The following is a 21,752-nucleotide window of genomic DNA, read 5'->3' as shown; positions in this document are numbered from 1 at the left end:
AGAGAGGCCCTATGGATCAGAGTATTTCCCATGTTGCACTAGGAGACAGGGACTCTGATATTCATTAGTTAAGACGTCGCATCGTCATTCATTACATTCCTTGAATGTATGGCAGTAGAAATGTTTTTTGGATTATGGGTGTGACCAGATGGGTTTAAACCTGGGTCTCTCACATCTAAACCGTAGCTTTGGGACCTAACAGAAGTCTTTAGGTTTTAGACTTTGGCTATTGGAAAGGTTACGTATTATTTATGGTTTACTGCACCGCCTCTTAATGTTCCTCACTAAGAGTTTCATTGTTAAAGGGGCAATCTGGGATTGGTACATTTTGGGATTTATATATAGACTATGATTCTTGAAGAATATAACTTAAAAAATATCTCACGAGTTTAGTTCAACTGTCTTACTCCAATAGAACTTTTATAAGCTTGTTTTATGCCATTGTTTGTAAACAATGCAATTGTAAACAAACACTGTATACCTTGACATCACGGTAACTATAATTCTGATCTCGTGGATGGTCAGTTCTTGCATTGTTTGTTTGGATCCCAGATTGCCCCTTTAGGATAAATAGTTTCCTCAAGCTGTGTTCAACCCGCTGTGCAATTGACTTCAAACATGTTTTAACTATGTCTATACCCTGAAGAACTCCATTGAGAATCCCAGTCTGCATTACTAACATGACATCCAGATCAGTCTTAGCCATAGACCTGGGGGGTATTCCATCAACGTCACTATAAGAAAATCCAGGCTTATTTTGATAAGTCTCGTGAGATTTATCAAAATAAGGCTGGATTATTTTATAAATCTCGCAGGATTGATCAAAATAAGCCTGGATTGTCCTTTAGCGACATTTATGGAATACCCCCCTTCCTTCCTCCCAAGAGTATAGGTTAAACAACAAACAATCCTGGCATCGTGTGTGAATCCTCATATAACAGCTGAGAGATGGGAATGACCCAGCTGGGCCCCCGACACAAAATGTCAGGATGTCCAGCATGTTTTTCCAAGCAAACATTCCGGTCCAATAAACAGCATGCACCAGGAGATAGAAGGCAACTGCAGAGATTCCTGCCCAGCAGTTCATCATCATTCCGCTGTCTACAGCGGTTTATTTTTAAAGGAAAGTCAATGTCGAAGTCACGTTCCTAGTAGCGACAATGCTGGCCACTGTGGGCCAACCAGAGCAGCTGCAGAGAGCTGAACCAGGACGGTTAGATCCACTGGTGGGTCGTTCTCTCAACACCAGCAGAACTCTTCACAACAGATACCAACAAACAAGCAAGCAAACAAACTGTTTGTAAATCCCAACGGTGAAGCAACATGATTCCGGGTGAACTGTTTGGAACAACAACAACCTTCCCGAAGATATCTCTCTTTATCCTGGCAGAAGGGGGCTCTAGTTGAAAGGTCATTCCTCGCATGCCCACTAGTCAACACCAGCATCTTCTGAGATGAATTTAAATGTTTCAGTGACGTCAAGGCAAGTGGAATTTTGGCAGTGGCAGGGGGGCTGGGACTGCTCTAATAAAAACATTTGGACATAGGGGGGGTGAGAGAGAGAGAGGGAGAGAGAGAGACACAGAGAGAGAGAGGGGGGGGGGCAATACAAGTGGATAGATAAGATAGCAAAGAGGAGGTGTTTATTTAAGTGGCGTCATGTCTCTGGCACACACAGACAACAGTGTCCAACCGAGCTGCCCGCTTGACAGGGAGAAAGGAAAACGACACCTCAGGGAAGCTTGAATGAAAATAGACCTTATGCAACACAGAGCAAGGTGGATTAACTGTTGCTTCCTTTGTTTTCACCGCCTCACCTCTGCCACGCAACTTCTCTGAGCTATGAGTAAGCCGGCGACTTTGACCAACTGCATTGCCCGAATGTACGAGGGCGGTAAGCTGGACAACCCCCCTGGTGCGGTGAAAAAGCCTTCCAACTCCCTTATGAACAGCTTCGGAGGTGTGGAGGTCAAGCTGAACGTACTGGAGTGCAAGGTGGAGCAGATAGCCTGCAGCCAGACAGAGGTGCTCAGAAGACTGGATATGGTGTGCCAGAGCATGGGGGCCCTGCAGAAGGACCTGGCTCCGCTGAGGAAGGACAGGGACACCACCCAGGCCGGTGACAGGCCGGAGACTGCTTGCGGAGGAGACCCAATCTTGATCTCTGAGGTCAGGGTGCTGTGTGGAGAGATGGTGGCACTGCTAAAGGACCAGCAGCAAGAGGGCAAATGGCAACGGGAGAAGATAGAAGGCATCGAGAGCTCTGTGTCCGCTGTGGACAGGGTGATGGGATATGTGGGGGAAATCTTCCGGAACTCCAAGATAGTGGAGTTCGTCTTGAAAGGTGTTGTGCCCTGGAGGACACAAGGCCTTCTGAGTAGTCCCAAGGAGGTCAGTCGACTCATACACAGCACATTTTCCATACCTGCGCTTACAACTGCAAGCTGACACATACCAAACCAGTGCCAATTCAGAATGTCTGATAAAATTGTACATTTACATGTTGTAGACTCAACAATTATTGTATCTAATCTTTTCTTCTGTGTTCATCCATATACTGTAACCTTCTTTTATGATTTTTGTTCACTTTAAAAATGTGTTTATTACCTTATTTTGAAACTCAAATGTTGAAGTATGAATAAAAGAAAACATTTAATTATGAAAATTAAGAGTTGACATTGACATGATTTGACCACCAAATTTGTGATTCTTTGTAAGTTTCACCATAAATGGTCATTGCTATTTTTCCTAGGGCGTGACCCATAGTGTGACCTCAAGTGTGAAGAAGTGTGATTTGAGGATGGGCTTTTGTCCAGCAAAATGCCAGTCGAAAACCCCTCGCAAGGTTTTGATACAACTATTGTAGTCTAGTGCAAAGTAATTTACCTCAGTCAGTGTCTAGCTGTTTTTAGAATATGAGTCCAATTGTTGAGAAATAATGCTAGATGGTGCACAGTAAGCTGCAGTTTTTGAGATGGTGCAGTTAGACAAGTAACTACCAAATTACTATGTAACAATAGTGTAGTAAAATTATGACACTACAGTGATTGCATAATAAGGCTGCTAAGTTTAGAGTAAAGTGTTACTCTCTTGTCTGTTTCATATCAAAGTGAGATTCTCATCACACACATGCTGATATTCTTGTCCAACACATGGAATGCTATTCTTTGCTACAGTGTCACATACAAAAATAATCTGGGAACAAACTTCAATGCTGACAATAGATTTAGATGGCTTGAGGTGTAGATATGCTTGTCTCATTTGGTCTTAATCACGATTGTTTTGACTGTCAGACACGAGGACAGACAGACACTATAATATGGGAAGCATGGCATGTATGACCCGCAGTGTAACCCTGATCTTACAAACTCCCTTCTAGGCCATATCCCCTTACGTCTGTCATCTCCCAGTTAGTATTGGCTTAGTCTAAACAAATAAGAGAGTCCAGCTGTGTTGGTCAAGTACAAATTGGTTTCAAAGAGGGGAATTACTGGACTAGATTGTTGCACCAGTCCATCATACTAGAGACTTCTAGCCTCAATGATGACCAATGACTCATGATTTGGTGTGATGATGATGTTGTGATGATGAGTGGATATAACCAAAATACTAAATCACTCTTTGGAAGGAATGATAAGAATTCTCTCTCCTTTCTCCTTTTCGTTTAATACATGCCAATTATTTTGTAGGACAATGTTGGACACAATAATTGTTGGCCCCTGCCCTCGTTGGAGGACAACTTTCTTAAAACGTTGTTAAATCTGTATCATAATACAGACAGTAATCACTTATTAATATTGTAATGTTAGAAAGTGGTCAATCTGATGGCGAAGTAGTGCTGAGTTGCAACATGTAAAGATGTTATTCTCTCCTCAGAAAACTAAATCAGAAGATAGCAGCAGAAAGCCTAAAGTCTGTGACCAGGAGACTCAGGTGCAGGAGGAGACCTTTGAAACCACCACAGGTTTGGAAGATTTGAATTACATCTGGGGGGTATTCCATCAACATGGCTAAAGGAAAATCCAGGCGTATCTTGATGATAAAGCCTGGATTTTCCTTTAGCGACGTTGATGGAATACCCCCCTGGCCTTTAGTAAAAAAAAAACTAAAAACAAATCTGTTAGTCTATAGTTAGAGGCAAGACTGAGGCCAGTTAGATCACTGCAGTCATATTGACCACAATACCTGCATGTTATCATGCCTCTACTAGATGTTGTGTACAACATTCATGCACATGGGTGGCCCTTTTATGATACTAATCAGACCTGGGTCAAATATGTTATTTTCTTATTTCGTTTTAATATTGACAAAAGTGCAACCCTTGACACCTGTATTTGTCCCAAGTGTGTTCGTAATGTCCTTGTTCTTCTACAGATGGTCAGGAGGCTGTAGAGCTCCCAGCAGAGGAGGTCAAGGCCCCAGACCAAGGATTGGACATATCATCTCCTCCTGACCCTGGGGTCTCAGAGTCTCTCCCAGCCACTAAAGACCTGGTGGACATCCCAGCCGGACAGAGAAAGACCCTATGCCCCTCTGCCAGTGTCGACGGGGGCAACAAGGGCTCACGCAAGCCCAAAGAGGTCACCTTAAAGAGTAGAGAGCCCACACGCGTCCAGACGTTCGCCCCTGACTCTCAGGACCTGGCCGTGGGCACAGAGGGGCAGAAAGAAGCTCAGGAGGGAGTCACCAGTGCAACGACAGAGGAGGAGCCAACCAAAGCTTTGGTCTCTGAGCTTGACAGGTATGGTGTGGCCTGGCCTCACTTGGAGGTTGAGTTGAGGATCCAAATTGAAACAGGGTTGAAAAGACTCTGTTTTGGAGATCAAACAAGCTGCAACACTTTATTTTCAAAAATGTACTTCCAACTATATTAGCAACTGGTGCAAATATTACCATGCTCAACAAACTAAGATAACATAGTTCGATTTACTAGTCTCCTATGGAGCTTCCAATACAAGCTTGCCATGTTTGTTTGGTTGTCATATGGTACTTTTTTGGGTTATGATGAATCACTTTACCAGCGTACTGGGTATATAACTGACTATAACTTCATCATGTCGCTTTGCTATCACTAACTTTCAAGCAACAAAAAGCTGTCGTTGACAGTTATCTCAACCAGAAGCTCTGGGTACTCTAGACGTTTCTGCAGCAAACCATAGAGTAACTTTCTTACTGATAATTCACATGATAAAAACAGCGGCACCTCTCTATAGACAATGTCCACTGAACATGGTGCAATCACTCGTATCAACATGTATTTTCATTCCAAATCTAAGTTTACTTTTAGTTTCTAACGTTTACTTTCCTACCACAGCAAATTAGAAAAATATGTTGGCAAAACCATCTCTTCCTCTTGCAGGATTAATAAAATAGTTATAGGATGACCTGTTGAGTACCAGTTGTCATCAAAGAGAAACCAAACAAGGCACACACTGACTCACACTGACCTCCACATTGCGTCAGATAGGAAAGTGTCGTATATTTCTGGAGTATGTATGATCTATGTATGAATATGTAGTATGTTTTAGACACACACACATACCGGGGCATGCAGGGACATGATGCCCTCTAGCAATGAGGGTTCTATGGCAACCAGATGACCAGCAGGGACCTTTGGGGGTTGGGCAGGGACACACATACACGCTGGCCCCTCCCCTCTGGAGCGGAACGGGGAGAGAGAGAGAGGGAGCGTGCGCTTCCCACCCGAGGTCCATGGGGAACGCATGTAATGTATAAATCTGCCTGTAACTGATTAAATTGTCTTAAACTAACTGTTCTTTGATTCATAACCAATAAGAATACACGACAGTAATGGCGAGCTAGCCAGGAGATAATATAGCTTAATTTACAGTATTTTGCAAACTTCAATCTAACGAAGAAGGTAGATTTTCTGCAGAGATCTCTCTCTAGTCGATTGGTGTGTTAAAATAGACTGTAAATCTCAGATAAGTTATAGTCAAAAGAATCTGTGTAACGGTAATCTTGTTGGAATAGAAACAAACTTTTCATAATCTTTGATGGGTGGGTGGTGAGAGCCGGACTTTGAAGCCCGTTTTTTGTAAAATATAGTGTTTGATGTGATTTGGTTGTATGATATTGGAATATCGTGCGTGTCTGTGTAAAAGCATATAAATTGTTGAATGAGAATTAGTTTGGTAACTAATAGTTAAATTGCATTGAAAAGAGCATTATTGTTATAGACTAAGAAATCGATTCTTCAGAACTGTGTCAGAGAATCCATTCTTAGACGCCATTTTTCTTTGTCCTTGTGGAAGGACACACACAGAGGCCATCTCTGTGTGGGAAACGTGAATACATTGTAGAATATTTGAATGAGATAAATAATAGTCTAACTGGATTGAAAGATAGTCGTGAAGTTGTTGTGTCGTGGAAGATGGCATTATTGTGGAAAAGCAATGTTATGTTGTAAAGATTGATCTGGGAGTCCACAGCGGGTTTTTCCCCCAGAAGGACAAAGACTAGCCCCTCCTTCCCCTACTCCATTTTTACACGGAGGCGCTGGCGCATGCGCAATCGATACGCAAGTCGGTTGCTTGGCGCCGCCTGCTGGACGAAATACGACAATACATTTTAAAACACTAAATCCTCAGGGAGATACAGCTGAGGTCGATGAAACAGTCCGATACATTAATAAATAGATGGTTATAAATGATTGTAATGTATTACATTAATTTAATTAATTTAATTAATTACAAATTGATTGAATTAATTATTCAGATCATTTTATTTCTCTGTTTTCACAAAACTTTGATCAATTGTTTTGTGACAATCTAATGATATGTTGATAATAGCTAATTGACTTCACAGGTTTACATCAATGAAGTGTCAATGAATAATTCTAACTAATCATTCATTCCTTTCACTTAACAAGTCGATTTCTTTACAGATTGGAATTAATAATTAATCATTCATTCTTTTCCAATTAACAAGTCGATTTCTTTACAGGTTATAATTAATATTTGTAATTTACATATTTTATTTTAGTTAGGTCATTTCCACAGTGTTTGATTAAGGAATAGCAGAATAGTACATATTTGATAGTTGAGCAGTAAAAGGGTTTTTGTGGATCGGTGAATACTTAGGTGTGACCAGCCATTGTGATTTAATAATTGTGTTGACCAGAACTGTAATTAGTATTGAATGAGTAATCAAGTGACACATATTCATAAACAATTAGGAAACACATTTAAGTATAAAGTACTTACACAGCTATTAGATTTAAGTTAATACTGCACTGACATACACAAGAGGCAAATCTGTTATTCTGAGTTGCAGGGTTTTGTGGGGACGGCTAATACAGTTATATTGGACTAGCATTTGTTTAGCAAACAAGACAATAGGAAGGTGGGTTGTAAGAAGCGTACACCTTATCTAATATAGAATATTGTCAGCATATTGAGCAAGTAGAATGGGGTCGAATTCCACGAAGCTGTTAAAAGATATTAGTGAACATCGTGGAATGTTGGCTACGTTATCCCCTATGGCTGTAGTGGAAAAAATGAATCCTCTTGTTAGGGAAATTAGCAAAATGTCTACGAAATGGAATAGCCGTTGGGCATACATTGAACAGCCGTGGCCGAAAGAGGGCAGCCTTAATTTACAATTAATTGCAACATTGGAGATACTTATCAATGGGCACAAAGCACATCAAAGAGGAAAGATTAGATCAGAGAAACGCAAGTTAGAGTTAGCTATTTTAGATCTATTTAAGGTAGAGGGACAGAAAATAGCTCAGATGGAACCGGAAAAGAAAAAAGAATTGGCCAGAACACTGGAACAGAAACTGAACATTTCATCCCCAGACCTGTGTCCTGCCTCCAGTCCCCCTCCATATGCTAAGGCACTGGAGGATCATTCCCAGAAGAAGAAGAAGGAGCCAAGGGGAAAAGGGGACGACAGGAGTGACGAGGAAGATGACAGCGAAGATGGCAGTGAAGACTCAAGTGATGACGACAATGCAGATGGAGGCTACAACGCGCAGGTCAGGAAGATGATAGCCACAGCCGAAAGGAAAGGTGGGAGAAGACGCCCGGAGAAAGAGGGAGATTGTCACCGAATGTCATCAAATACATTAAAGAACTGTCCAGTGCTGATTCGGGGTAACAAGATGGAATATCATCCGTGGCATCATACAGATTTGTCTGAAGTGATCGAGAAACTCCCAGTTCTTCAAGAGGGAGGACATTCGTGGACGCGAGAGGTCGACGTGATACTGACAGGAACGCAGGCCGCGATGGGAGACCTGAAAAGACTCTTAGCTTTTATTGCAGGATTGGATACAATGCAGGAAATATTGATGAAGGCAGGACTTCATAGATATATCAATACATCAGTTTATGATCCAGAGCTCTTCGCAGCAAACAGAGGCAGGCTGTGGAAAGCAATCAGAGAGACCTACCCTACTCACATTCACCCAGACAATATCATTGTGAAGCCACTGGGGGGGGATGAGAATCCCAGGGGTTATGTTGCCCGTGTGCACTCTCAATGGAGAAGTGTGACAGGGAAAGACGCTGAAGATAACCCCTTAGAAAAATCCATAATCAGGGAAAAAATACAAGAAGGGCTTCCTACCCCAGTTAAGGATAAGCTAGCAGAAGTGGTGGGGCTACGACACATGAACAAAGCTGTTTATATAGACCACGTAGCTCATCAAGTTGAGTTATATCGAAAGAACATTCAGATACAGAAGGCACGAGACGAAGAATCCCTCAGAATATTGACTCATTTGCAATTGACTGAAAGCGAGAGGAACATAGAGGGAGTGCAGGCTTTAGCCCCACAGCAACAGCCACCTGGAGTGCAGACTGCTACTTACCAGTCCTACTCACAGGGGCCACAAGGGGGGTATCCTGCTACTTACCAGTCCTACCCACAGGGGCCACAAGGGGGGTATCCATACCCACAAGGGCCACCAGGGGTGCAAGCGGTTCCATACCAGATGTACACACAGCCTGGCCAAGGACCACCACCAGGGGGATGGACAGCAGCAGGGAAGGAGATGCTAGAACCATGCCAATGCGACCAGAATGGACATCTAGCCTGTGCCTGCTGCAACAGGCCCCAGGGGGGCGCAGGGGGGAGCCAAGGAGGAGGATGTTGGCCCCCTACTACACCTGCTCCAGGAGTGATGAACCCTTACGGAGGCCCAGCAGCTGGCCTATAGGGGTGCCCGGAAGATCCGAGTGGGAGGTGCCAGCTGGTGGTGACACAGAAGCCTGAAGGCGCCACGCACCTCCCTATGTCTAGAGAATATGTGAAGACAATCGGATTTGAGGGAATTAAACAGCTGATTCCTACAACTGAGCTTGTAGACTTAGAGTACAAGGGACAGAGAGCAACTCTGTCAACACTTGTGTCAGAACACACGCCAACAGGGCTGCTAGGGAGAGATGCTCTATGCCAATTGAACTGTACAGTAAAATGCACACCTGACGGCTGTCAGGTGACGGTGCCATCCGGTGTTCAGATTCCATCGACAGCCAGAGTGATTAAGCATAGAACAGACCTACAAGCTTTGCCTTTAAAGGGAGCTGATATAGAATATTGGGTTGATGGGTCTTGTTACGGGGTAGGAGAAACTTTGTGCGCTGGGTATTCCTTAGTTAAAGCACAGAATTCAAAGTTTATTGTAGAACAGGCTGAGGCAGTTCCTCAGCCTTGCTCGGCTCAGTTGGCTGAATTGATTGCCCTCACGGAAGCATGCAACTTGGGAACCGGACGGAGAGTGACAGTGTACACCGACTCTGCCTATGCACATAATGTTTGTCATTTTAATGGAGCTGTATGGAGGGGGCGGGGTTTTAAGAGAACTGATGGTACGCCTATACAGCATCACGCACAGATCATGAAGCTGTTACAAGCCATGATGAAGCCAAAGGAATTAGCCATAGTGAAGTGTGCCGCACACAGGTCTGACTCATCACATGTCACACAAGGTAACAGGGCTGCAGAGGATGCAGCCAAAGCCATTACAGGAGCAGACAAGACAGGTAAAGGTCTTCTGGTCACACATGAAAAGCAATTACAGGGCATGGTCACACTTGAGGATTTATTGATGTTACAGAGTAGAGCAACTATGTTAGACAAGAACGTTTGGCTAGCAAGGGGGGCAAGTCAGGATGACACAGGTCTATGGAGGAATCATGAGGGGTTGGTTGTAGCACCCTCAGATTTAATAGGCATGTTAATACGGGAAGCTCATGGATTAGCACATGTGGCTAGGGGGGAGGTAAGACGCAAGATCACCAAGGAATATGGGTTTTGGAGTCCATATTTGATGGAACAGATTGACCATGCTTTAGGTCAATGTGGGGTCTGTTGGAGAAACAACATCAGAGTGGGTACACCAGTGGTGTCTGGGCATATCCCTACCCCAATAGGGCCACGGGTGGTGGACAGGGGGGTGGATGTACAGAGTAGGCAGGATGTTGTGCCAACAGGTGCCGAGGTCCCCAGAGAACCTGAGAAGGAGGAGCTACGACGAGATGCTGTGGTGTTGCCAGAGCCAGTGGCAATGCCAGTGTTACAGCCAGTGACATTACCGGCAGTGCCTGAAACCGAGGGGACAGTGGAAAGCTGTCCAGATGCCAATGAACCAGAAACCAACGAAGCAGAGAGTGCTGACAGTCTGGAGGTCCAGCCTGGGAGTGTCCAAAGCCTGGACACCTGTGCTACTGGGGATGCTGGCGAGTGCCTGCACCATGCTTCAGATGATGCTGAGGGCGACTCCCCAGACCTTGATCAGCGTGGGAGGGGACCAGGCGGCTGCCTGAACCTCAATGACACTGACGGACGACGACCAGTTAGGAAAAGATTAAAGACTATGAATAGGGTAGTGAAGCAGCAGATCAAAGGGAACGACGGGAATGGACAGCAGATGATAGCATGGCTGGAAACGGTCTTAGGGGCATGGGAAACTTATTTTGCTAAGATAGGAGCACCTATTATAGCAGACATGATTTTTGACTTTCTTAGGAGACAGGGCCTCATTGACTGTTTTTGGAAAATCAGTCACTCAGTCCACGTTAATGAACTTTTCAGAAGACTAGTCCTCACCTGAGGTGAAGATCTATGCATTAATGCATTCCCTTTGTCCTATGCTTACTGTTGGAGAATTATGTGTTATGATAACTGAATGTCATTATTTGTGTATTGTTTGTTTGTTTCTATATCGTGTGATTGAGGTCAGTTGAGAAGTGATGTGGTGGTTATACAAAGCTAGGAGAGAGGTTCTGTTCCTAGCGCAACGAAAATGGAAAGCTCCTGACTATGAAAGTGTTATCAATCTGAGACAGCGGTAAAGGCTGTTCTCCAACTGGGTACAAGTGCTAGTAACCTCTGACCCTGACGCTTCAAGGACAAAGAAAACATCGGTCGTTGGAAGTTTCTGTATTGATTTGTGCATGATGAACTGTGTTTAGTTTAATTGTGATTGTTATTTTCAAAATTCTTTTTATTATTGGTTGTTTTTTATTTTTTGTTTATGATATCTTTGGTTCCTAATACTGGTCCTGGGTTGGTCTGTGTTATTGTGCTTCTTGTGTTGTGTGTTGGTGTAGTTTTTCTGTCTGTTGTTGTTTATTTTTTATTTTTTAATTTTATTTAAAAAAAAAAAAAAAAAAAAATTTGGGGATGTTTTGTGGGGTTTTGTGTTTTTGTTTTTGTTTTATGGTAGTTTAGTTTCGGAACACCCTCTGGGTGGTCCGAGGGGGGATGTGTCGTATATTTCTGGAGTATGTATGATCTATGTATGAATATGTAGTATGTTTTAGACACACACACATACCGGGGCATGCAGGGACATGATGCCCTCTAGCAATGAGGGTTCTATGGCAACCAGATGACCAGCAGGGACCTTTGGGGGTTGGGCAGGGACACACATACACGCTGGCCCCTCCCCTCTGGAGCGGAACGGGGAGAGAGAGAGAGGGAGCGTGCGCTTCCCACCCGAGGTCCATGGGGAACGCATGTAATGTATAAATCTGCCTGTAACTGATTAAATTGTCTTAAACTAACTGTTCTTTGATTCATAACCAATAAGAATACACGACAAAAGCACACAGGGAGTACATGATTTGTCTCCTCGCGTTCTTTTCATGTCTCTATTAATAGGCTCTGAAGTGTCAGTGTGCTGTTAAATGCATGAGGTCCATTATGTTAAGGCCAATTCGAAACATCAAAGTGTGTCTCTGTTGTTGTCAATTTGTTGTCAACAGAGGTGCCCTCTGTGTAATGGTAGAGGGGAATACTTAAAAGGAGTCACATAACGCATTGTAACATTGGTTTTGTAAGAAATGTACCATTTCGACATGCTTTGATCATCCACTGCAATGCAATGATAGTTAACATATGTGCTGTTCCTATGTTCCCAGGACCCTTGATGTGACCCAGTGTTCTACATTCAGTGAGGTTGTCAAGGAGACAGAGGTTCCTCATTCTCCAGAGCCCGCTGTATCTGAAGCATGTATCTCCACCGCTGCTGAGCTAAAGCCGGAGAAGTTCCCTGAAAGTGCTCTTCTTCCTGCTAAAAACAAGGACAACGCCTCAAACGAGGTCTTTACCAAGGTTGTAGACCTCAGGCCTCAGGAAGCTGTTACCATGGTAGCACAGCTATGCCAGGACAGCAGTGTCGTGGGCGTGGCCCAGCCAGAGACAGAGCAAGTGACAATTGGCCCTCAGGTCAGGTTAGAGACACATCCTCCAACTCAGCCAGAGCCTGAGACAGTGATAGAATGTGCAAAGCCAAGCCCACAGACAACTTCCTCCTCGTTGGATGCTAAAAACTCCACAGCAAGTGCCCAGGGATCAGCTCCGGATGCACAGTTATTGATAATCGGTGAGTGTGGTACAAAACTATTTCATTGTCATTTTCAGCATTGTTGCTTGCAACTAAAAGCAATTGGTATATATGGGGGGGGGCAGCACACATATTATTCATATGCTGGCCCCCTTTATTTATTTAAATGAAAGGGCAAATTGTGCAGGGGAGGTTAATAAACACAATAGGGCTTCTTGAAAAGCCTCTCTTGAAAATATTGGTTTTATATAGCGTCTTTCACAAACCCAAGGACACTTTACAGAATTTACAGACAGAAAGTCAGACATAGGGAAAAAACACAGAGACGGCAACAAAACTAAACTAGGGGCCAAAGGCCCAGATGAGTTTTGTAAACAGATGAGTTTTGTGGATCACTGTGGGGAGAGAGTTCCAAAGGGTGGGTGCTGCCACACTGAAGGCTTTGTCCCCGAAGGTCCATAGGTTGGTGCGGGGGTTGGAAAGCAGACCCATGTCTGAAGACCGCAGGTTCCGGGATGGGGTATGTTGGCAGAGAAGGTCAGTTAGGTACTGGGGGGCGCATCCGTGGAGGGATTTGTAGGTGAGAAGGAGGATTTTGTATGTGATGCGGGACTTGACCGGAAGCCACTGGAGGTGATTGAGGGTGGGAGTGATGTGCTGCCAGGGCTTGGTGGTGGTGAGAACCCTGGCAGCTGAGTTCTTCTATTAATAACATTAATAACAAAATTAAACAAAATTAAGTTATTGTTGGCTAGTCTAAAATATGCATTGTGAGAAAGATGTTTCAAAAAAATTCAGGTTAATGAAAATAAGAAAGGCATCGATTGAAGAGATTATTGAAATTATTGAGATTAATCTTTCATTTTTTTATGACTGCGGTGTTTAAATTGATAAATGCTAATCTTTCAGATGATCTTGGAGGCTTGTTCCAGAAAAATGTACCTATGTAATGCATTGAGAATTAGCCTTTACTAGTTCTAAAATAGGCTGTGTGGAGATTACAGGAGGATCTTGTCATGTTATTTGGTTTTTAGAGACGATGCCAACTAGGTAATTTCCTATAACTTTTTCCATAGAGGTACAGTCATTTAAAAACAACTTCAGCTTCTTAACCAACTAAAGAGGCAATGTCTGAGCTTATAGAGTAATTCCATCTTTTATAACACCACCAACACTTTGTGGCTGGTCAGCTACGTTTCACTTAGACCTAATACAGTAAAGCTGATGGAGATGTGCAAAAGAAACATCGAAAACCAATTATCATTACACAGCATTAATTGAGTAGTACGGTAGTTATGAGTAGGGTAGTGAGGTACTCTTACGTCTTATTGGGTGAAAAAGTGTAAAAGGCTTTCATCATGATCTGTCAACCTCCAACAAATTCTTGATCTTCCTTCTACAGATGACTGCCCACCTTCACCCGCTCCCTTTGAGCACCGCATTGTGAGTGCCAAGCAGGTCCCCATGGGCTCGTATTACGCTGTCAAGCCTAATGAGGTTCTGGGAGGGTGAGTCCAGTTCGTTTGGCTGTAATCCACCCTCAAGAGTGGTGTGGAAAACCTCAGGGAAAACGTAGAGGTGGAGAGAATGGTCGAATGCCAAGTTGGTCTCTAGACTCTAGGCCCTACCCCTAGCCACCTCTGTAGATCTGAAAGGATTGCATTATGTGTAAGCAAGAGGGCGAAAATTCCACCTAGTCTATCAGAAGGCAAGCTGGATCAATTACCATATCGCTTTTTTCGCCTAACCATTTCTCTCAGGTTTACAGGCGTGACAGGTGGGATATGAGGCTAGGTGCTGATTTAGAATTCAGCAAATGTGGTTATTCTGAGGAGAGAGGTGTTGCATGTTACAGCTCAACCTCCCACCACCACCACCCTCCGATTGTTCGTTCCAAATACAACAGACTTGTACAGCGAAGGGTCACAAGTTGTTATTTTTAACCTATGGCTATCACTATTACATTGTCAGGTTGGCATCTAGCCAATTACATGGGCTGACAGTCAGATTCAGATAACACAAGAGGAGAGCAGCTTTCTGGGGGGCGCAGCGGTAACTCGTCGCAGATAATCAGGGGCAGACTGACAGACCGCGCAGCGCGGCGATAGCGTGCGATGGGCAGGAGAGGGAGCGATAGATAGCACATATCAGCAGAGCTGAGCAACTGGCAACACAGACATGGCTAATCCCCAACAGAGTCCACAAATAAGCACTGGGCCTGCTTTTATGCTTGTCATGGACAGGGTTTATTTTAGGGAGGTGTTGTGTGTCCATTTGCGTAGCCCCCTTTATTTTAATGGTCATGGACCATTTCGGTGAAATTGCTCTGTAGCTTCTTAAAAGAGGCTGGATTTTGATCAACTGTCCATGTATGTTGATGATGGAGTTCAAATGATAGCAGAGGAGAAAGCAGGTGGTGGTCAGCGTATGTCTACAGAGCTCGGCAAGTCTGTCTGTGTCCGACTCTTTGATATCTTTGTCAGTGTATTGTTATGTATGTCCATAGGTGATTATTAACATGTCCATGTTCTCACATGTTGCCTTGACATGTATGATGGTATTTATACATTTCTATCTACGTATGTCTGTGTTTCCATAGGGGTCGTTTTGGTCAGGTACATAAGTGTTCGGAGCTGTCGTCAGGCCTGACCCTCGCTGCAAAGATTATCAAAGTCAAGGGAATGAGAGAGAGGGTGAGTGTACAGCAACAAAAACAAAGCCACGTCTTGTCTCTACCCCACATCACCTTGACCCCCCCCCTCCCATTGTACCCTTCTCTTAGATTTTAAGTTTATTTAGGATTCTATGTGAGCAATTCTCAGGCACCGGCTTTAAGTGCCACACACACACACACACACACACACACACACACACACACACACACACACACACACACACACACAAACACACACACTTTTCATTTCATTGGTTCCATTGTACAGTTTTCATTTTTGTTGCAATGTAAGACCTTGTCCTTCGTGACACATTGAGTGAGTGGCCTACTTGACGCTGAATTTATGACTTTACTCTTGTCAGAGCCAATGTTAGAATGTTAGAATATATTATTTAATTAAAATCTGAGTTCTGGGATCAGTCGACTCTCTGACTCACTATTCTGTAGTGCTCATCAGATAAGATAAACCATCTGATCTAATCGAACTGTCACATCCTGAGAAACCATAATGGAAAGTAACTCTTACAGTACTGTGATCTAGGCATGCTACTACTGTATGGCCATGTGATGACATCATTTATATGCTATTACAATATGTTCCATCTATCCGATGTTGGATGTTCTAGAATCTAGATCATTAACTCATTTACTGTATGAGATTGAGTTTTTGTTTGATTTGCATTTCAAAGTGTTCTCATATCCACTTACATCCATTTACATTTTTTACGGTCCTTCTTCATCCAAGCAATATTCGCAATTCATTGCAGTGTAATCGAAGCAGATAATTGCCCTTCAGAGACTACTAAGATTTTGTCCTGATCCATGAGTGTCATGTTTTCTCTCTCTCCCTCTTTCTCTCTCTCTCTCCCTCCCTCCTGGGTAACAAAGGACGAAGTGAAGAATGAAATTGGGGTCATGAACCAACTAAACCATGTGAATCTGATTCAGCTTTATGATGCCTTTGAGTCACGAACAAATCTGACACTCATTATGGAGTAGTAAGTTATTTTCTCTATTTCTCACAAGAGTACAATAAGAGATTGCAGCACTAGTAACATTTCATAAGAGGACATGTTTTGAAACTAGTCCTAGCCTGTTTTCTATTACAACATTGCTCCAGGCTACAGGCCATTGTCTTGGAGGAAATTAGCTTCTATCCCATTCAATTTCCGCAATGCTTCTCTTTTGGTTCTTGCTGGCATGCCATTGCTTTTCTACAGCCATGACCAACTCCCTGTCTTTACAGTGTGGAAGGTGGCGAATTGTTCGACCGAATTGTTGACGAGAACTACCAGCTGACGGAGCTAGATGCCATTGTGTTTACTAGGCAGATCTGTGAGGGTGTACAGTACCTCCATCAGCAATACATTCTCCACTTAGACCTCAAGGTAAAAGAGACGTTCATATCATGTTTCGTTATATGTGTCTACTCTCCAATAACATGTTCCACAAATAATCCACTATAGGAAATATCACTCCCAGTCCCAGACCAGATTATTCTGACTCTCTGTCATTTCCCCTTTTCTCCCCAGCCAGAGAACATTCTGTGTGTAAACTCCACAGGGAACCAGATCAAGATCATAGACTTTGGTCTGGCCAGAAAGTAAGTTTCTCAGCATTGTACCCATTTTTTCCATGACTGTCTATTGGAACCACAGGTTGTAGGTGGACTTTACAGGAAAGGTCTGCAGCACTGTATATAAACTGATGTTATCCATGCAGTGCACAGATGTCTGTGATCCAGAATTGAGAGAAACCATCCATTCGTCCATTTAATATGCTTTTCACATTGTTCAACATTGGATGGAATAACCATGGCAACAGTGACAAAAGTATTAAGATGAGTGCTTCGCCGTGCTTGTAACACACTAGCTTGGGTCGTGACAGTACTTTGTCTTACACACAAGTTCTTCTTTTCCAATACCTGTGTTCTTCCTTGCAGATACAGGCCCAGGGAGAAACTAAAGGTCAATTTTGGCACCCCAGAATTTTTAGCTCCTGAAGTCATCAATTATGATTTTGTCTCATTCCCGACGGACATGTGGAGTGTGGGAGTTATTACGTATATGCTGTGAGTACCCTCAATCACACTGACACAGACAGACAGACAGACAGTCACGAACGCAGGCACACACACACACGCACACACACACAGACACGCGCGCGCACGCACACACACACACACACACGCAAGTACGCACGCACGCACACACACCCACACCCACACACACCTACCCACCCACCGACCCAACCACACACACACACACACACACACACACACACACACACAACATGGGCAGCAGCAGCAGCAACAGTAGCAGCAGCCATACCGTGTGACACAAGGATTTGGTCTATTGTAAGAGGGGTCAATCGATAGTATACCAGCTACTGAAAACATGCTGAACCCAAACAGATCTTGCCACCCATCAATAATCACATCGTGGCACTTAGGTGGCGTAGTGGGTTAAGCGTTGACCATGTAATGATTTGATTCCGGCCGGGGACATGTCATCCCTCCTCTCTCTCTCACCCATCCTTCCTGTCTAAATCTCTACTGTATCTGTCAATAAAAATGAAAAATATGAGTGGGACTGCCCCCCCAAAAATAAATAATCCCATCGAGTCTCCCTTTTGTCACTCACAATAACACCCTGTGCAGCTAAGGCACCATACCCTCAACCTCAACCGTGGGTTACCCCGGGTTAACCACTCCCCCGGCCGCCCAATGACGACCTGGTTATTTTCTCAGGACCGTGCTGATTCAATTAATGGCTGATAACCTGACAGCTGTCAGAGGAGATTTAGGAGGGCTCGCCCAAAATAAGAATGTGTGCCTGTCCCACACGCCGCCAGCTTGCCTGAATACCTAGCACTACCCTGGGCTCCATAGTGCTAATTGAATTATTACTTTCTATTTCAAGTGAGCATGTGTGAGTGTGTCTTGTTTTAATTCCACTGGAACGTGTATGTCACAACTGCTCTACAGTAACCATGCATTGTTACAGTATTCACAGTTGTCAGTGTAGTTAAGGATGTACTGTAGCAGTGGCCTATTGCGATTGTTGGGTTCAATCAATATTCAAAGACAATGCCGACACCTACAGTACCTGGCCTATAATAAATCCATTCTATATGGGAGCTCATTACTATAACATATTGTTCTTGGGGCGGTATTTAATTATTTTAGTTGATCTTTTCAAGTACTTACTGGCAGCAGGGCACTACTGATTCATTCATATGCATGTCTGTCTTTTTGTCCTGTTTACATACTGTATAGTATGTACAAAACTAAACTATGTAGTAAGACTAAAAACCCATCTTTTTAATATTGCCTTTAAATGACTAAATAATTAAATTAAGATTATAAAAACCCATCCTTTTAATATTGCATTTAAGTTACAAAATAATTAAATTAAGATTATATAATGATTAAAGCACTTTGAGCTGCAACGTTTGCAGGAAAAGCACTATACAAATAAAGTTATTATTATTATTATTATTATTTAAAAAGTGACTAATGAGGAATATGTTGTTGGTGTTTCAGTTTGAGTGGACTGTCTCCATTCCTGGGGGACAATGACACAGAGACTATGAACAACATCCTTCACGCCAACTGGGACTTTGATTCTGAAGCGTTTGAGAATGTCTCAGAGGAGGCAAAGGACTTCATCACCAGACTGCTAATTCCAACCAAATGGTAACTAAAATTTCAGTCTTTCAATCTTTTCATCCTTGGATTTATAGGGGTGGATTAAGCCTAATCCTGGACTAAATGACTTTCAATGGAAAATCTCCATTAAGGATGCTTTTTATTCTAGGACTAGGTTTAATCTGTTTCCGGGAAACCAGCCCATAATAAGGCCTCATTTTACTTGACGATTGTGTGGCAGATTCAAACCTGAGTCCCCTATGTGTAGAACCCGGGGGCGGCTGTGGCGCAGGAGGTAGAGCCGCCGTCTAATGATCGCAAGATTGGCAGATCAGCGGTTCGAGCCCCGGCTGGCCCTCGAAGTGTCCTTGGGCAAGACACTGAACCCCAAATTGCTCCCAGTGAGCGGGCCGGCGCCTTGCATGGTAGCTTGCAGCCATTGGTGTGTGAATGTGTGTGTGAATGGATGAATGAGAAGCCTTTGGATAAAGGCGCTATATAATTGCAGTCCATAGAACCCAAGCATCTCCCTGACAGCCCTGCTATACCAGGATGATACTTGCGCAATCTGTAAAAGAAACGTCAACACAGTCATTTAACCTGCTACACCACAAACGTGAATTTGTGTGCCTGGATTCAGAATAAATATCCCCTAGTCTGTTCCTGCATGGAACTGTATCAACTTGTTGTTTTATGTTGAGTCCTGCGGTGTCAAATCTGAATATCTTCCGAATTGGGGCTTGTATTTCAATTTGTCAGCTTGTTTTTCAAAAAGGTACCACTATTGTATGTACTACTAATCAATCTCTCTATTACATTATCATACTATGAAGCTGAGTGAATATTATGGTCTGAGGTCAACATTTGAGGTTACATGTTTCAATGATTGGCCAATTGGGCTTTGCATAATACCTGTGTCTTGATTCTCCTCTCTGTGTCATGGGTGTGTACTGTAGCAGTCGTCTCAGTGCTTGTGGCTGCATGAAACACAGCTGGCTGAACAACCTGGAGGAGAAGGCCAAATTGCATCGGGTGAGGCTCAAGTCCCAGGTCAAGCTCCAGCGCTACCTAGCTGCTCATCGCCAGTGGAAGGTAGGCCTATGGGATGGTTTATTTCACATACACCTAAGGGGCAGTTTCCCGGACACAGATTAAGCCAAATCCTGGCAAAAAATCACATTCAGTGGAGAATCTCCATTATTAAGATGCTGTACAGTATCTGTATCTGGGACGCAACCTCATACATTATGCAGGATTATCACACATCAAATACCCTTTAGAGGTTTACATAATAGTTCAAATGAGTTCCAGTGTGTGTGTACAATCTAGAGACTATGATTCAAACATAAACATACATTTTAAGGGGGGAGAACTCAATTGGTCTTCATAATCTAAATGTCATTTTACATGTGGACTTCCTTGCAGAAACACTTCTACGTGGTTGCTGCAGCGAACAGGCTGAAGAGGTTTCACAAGAATCGATCGATCAACCCTGCATAGCACTGGCTATGGGGTGACTATCACCCTAAAGACTGAGACGTTGTGCCGCTCCCCTCTCCTATGGCTGCAGTGCTGCAAGTCCTATATGTAGCCATCTGTGCTAGCTGGACGGTGGCAATAGGGAGGACGTCCTCTGCACTGCACTGTGTATCTGGCATAGGTCTACAACGATTGACATTGAGTTACATATATAGTGTTTAAATCACTTTTTTTATACTGTACTGTGCACAGCTATGTGCAGTTTTGTTCGTGTGGGTGGCTGGTGATACAGCGCATACTACGGCTGACTAGATAACTCAGGTCAGAGCAGAGTGATAAACCAAGTCTAACAGTTTGTGCTGCATGCATGTACATTGTATCACCGTAGCCAATGACAGGGAGGAGCGTCGCTTGGACAATCCTCAAAGGTGAAGCCGGCTTATTTCTATACAACAAAAACATGTTTAACTCTCTAACTCTCGATCAGTTTTTCAACACGCATAATCTGGGACTTAATGTGGGGCTCTTTTCAGGATACAAATATGGAGATCATTGTAATATTACGGGATCTCGAGGAAAAACATGTCCTAGAGAACAGCACAAGCACCAGTTTAAGATCAAAAAGCCATGTTTTAATAAATTCAAAACCACTGACAGACCATTTGCTGTCTTCTACATTGGGAAAGGTACCAGAGAGAATTGTCATGTTAAAAATATGGGTTCATCTATCAGTAGGGCAGAGAGCTGCAGGAGATCAAACATATTGGATCACGGAAGTTGAAGCAGAGATCAAGCACGTCAACCCCTGTAGACTTCTTAAAATCATCTTACATAACTCTTCAACTTCCTCTGTAGAAACAGGGTTAGACAATAAAGGGTCATTATACGCCAAAGGGGGAACTATCCCTTTGAACAGGATACCTAGTCTGGCTATCAGTCTGACTGTCAGTCTGATCTGGGATATTTAAATCATTGCTTTTTTTCCAGGTAGGCTGCAGAGATCAAATGTTGGTTAAAGGTGTCACTTATTCTTCTTTCATCTGTAATGATATTAGAACTTGTTGAGGTAGAGAGGGAGAAGAACTATGTGTTTCAGTGATTTAACTGTTTTCCAAAATGTAGTTGGATCA

At 43.4% G+C, this 21,752-nt stretch overlaps 1 protein-coding gene across 1 annotated transcript; it reads left to right on the top strand.

Moving 5' to 3' along the window:
• Positions 1–1,842: 1,842 nt before the first annotated feature.
• On the top strand, positions 1,843–20,643 carry mylk3 (myosin light chain kinase 3; the record flags this gene model as incomplete). The annotated part of the gene is made up of 13 exons (XM_080528127.1): positions 1,843–2,391; positions 3,877–3,964; positions 4,375–4,741; positions 12,396–12,859; positions 14,223–14,328; positions 15,420–15,513; positions 16,383–16,492; positions 16,741–16,882; positions 17,027–17,097; positions 17,437–17,565; positions 19,039–19,191; positions 20,100–20,235; positions 20,569–20,643. 13 exons carry the CDS (start codon positions 1,843–1,845, stop codon positions 20,641–20,643), a joined length of 2,484 nt encoding a protein of 827 aa, XP_080384253.1.
• Positions 20,644–21,752: the final 1,109 nt, after the last annotated feature.

The sequence above is a fragment of the Nansenia antarctica genome, assembly GCF_963989245.1.
Source record: "Nansenia antarctica genome assembly, chromosome: 4".
Taxonomy (NCBI): domain Eukaryota; kingdom Metazoa; phylum Chordata; class Actinopteri; order Argentiniformes; family Microstomatidae; genus Nansenia; species Nansenia antarctica.
This window is presented reverse-complemented; position numbering and strand designations above follow the sequence as displayed.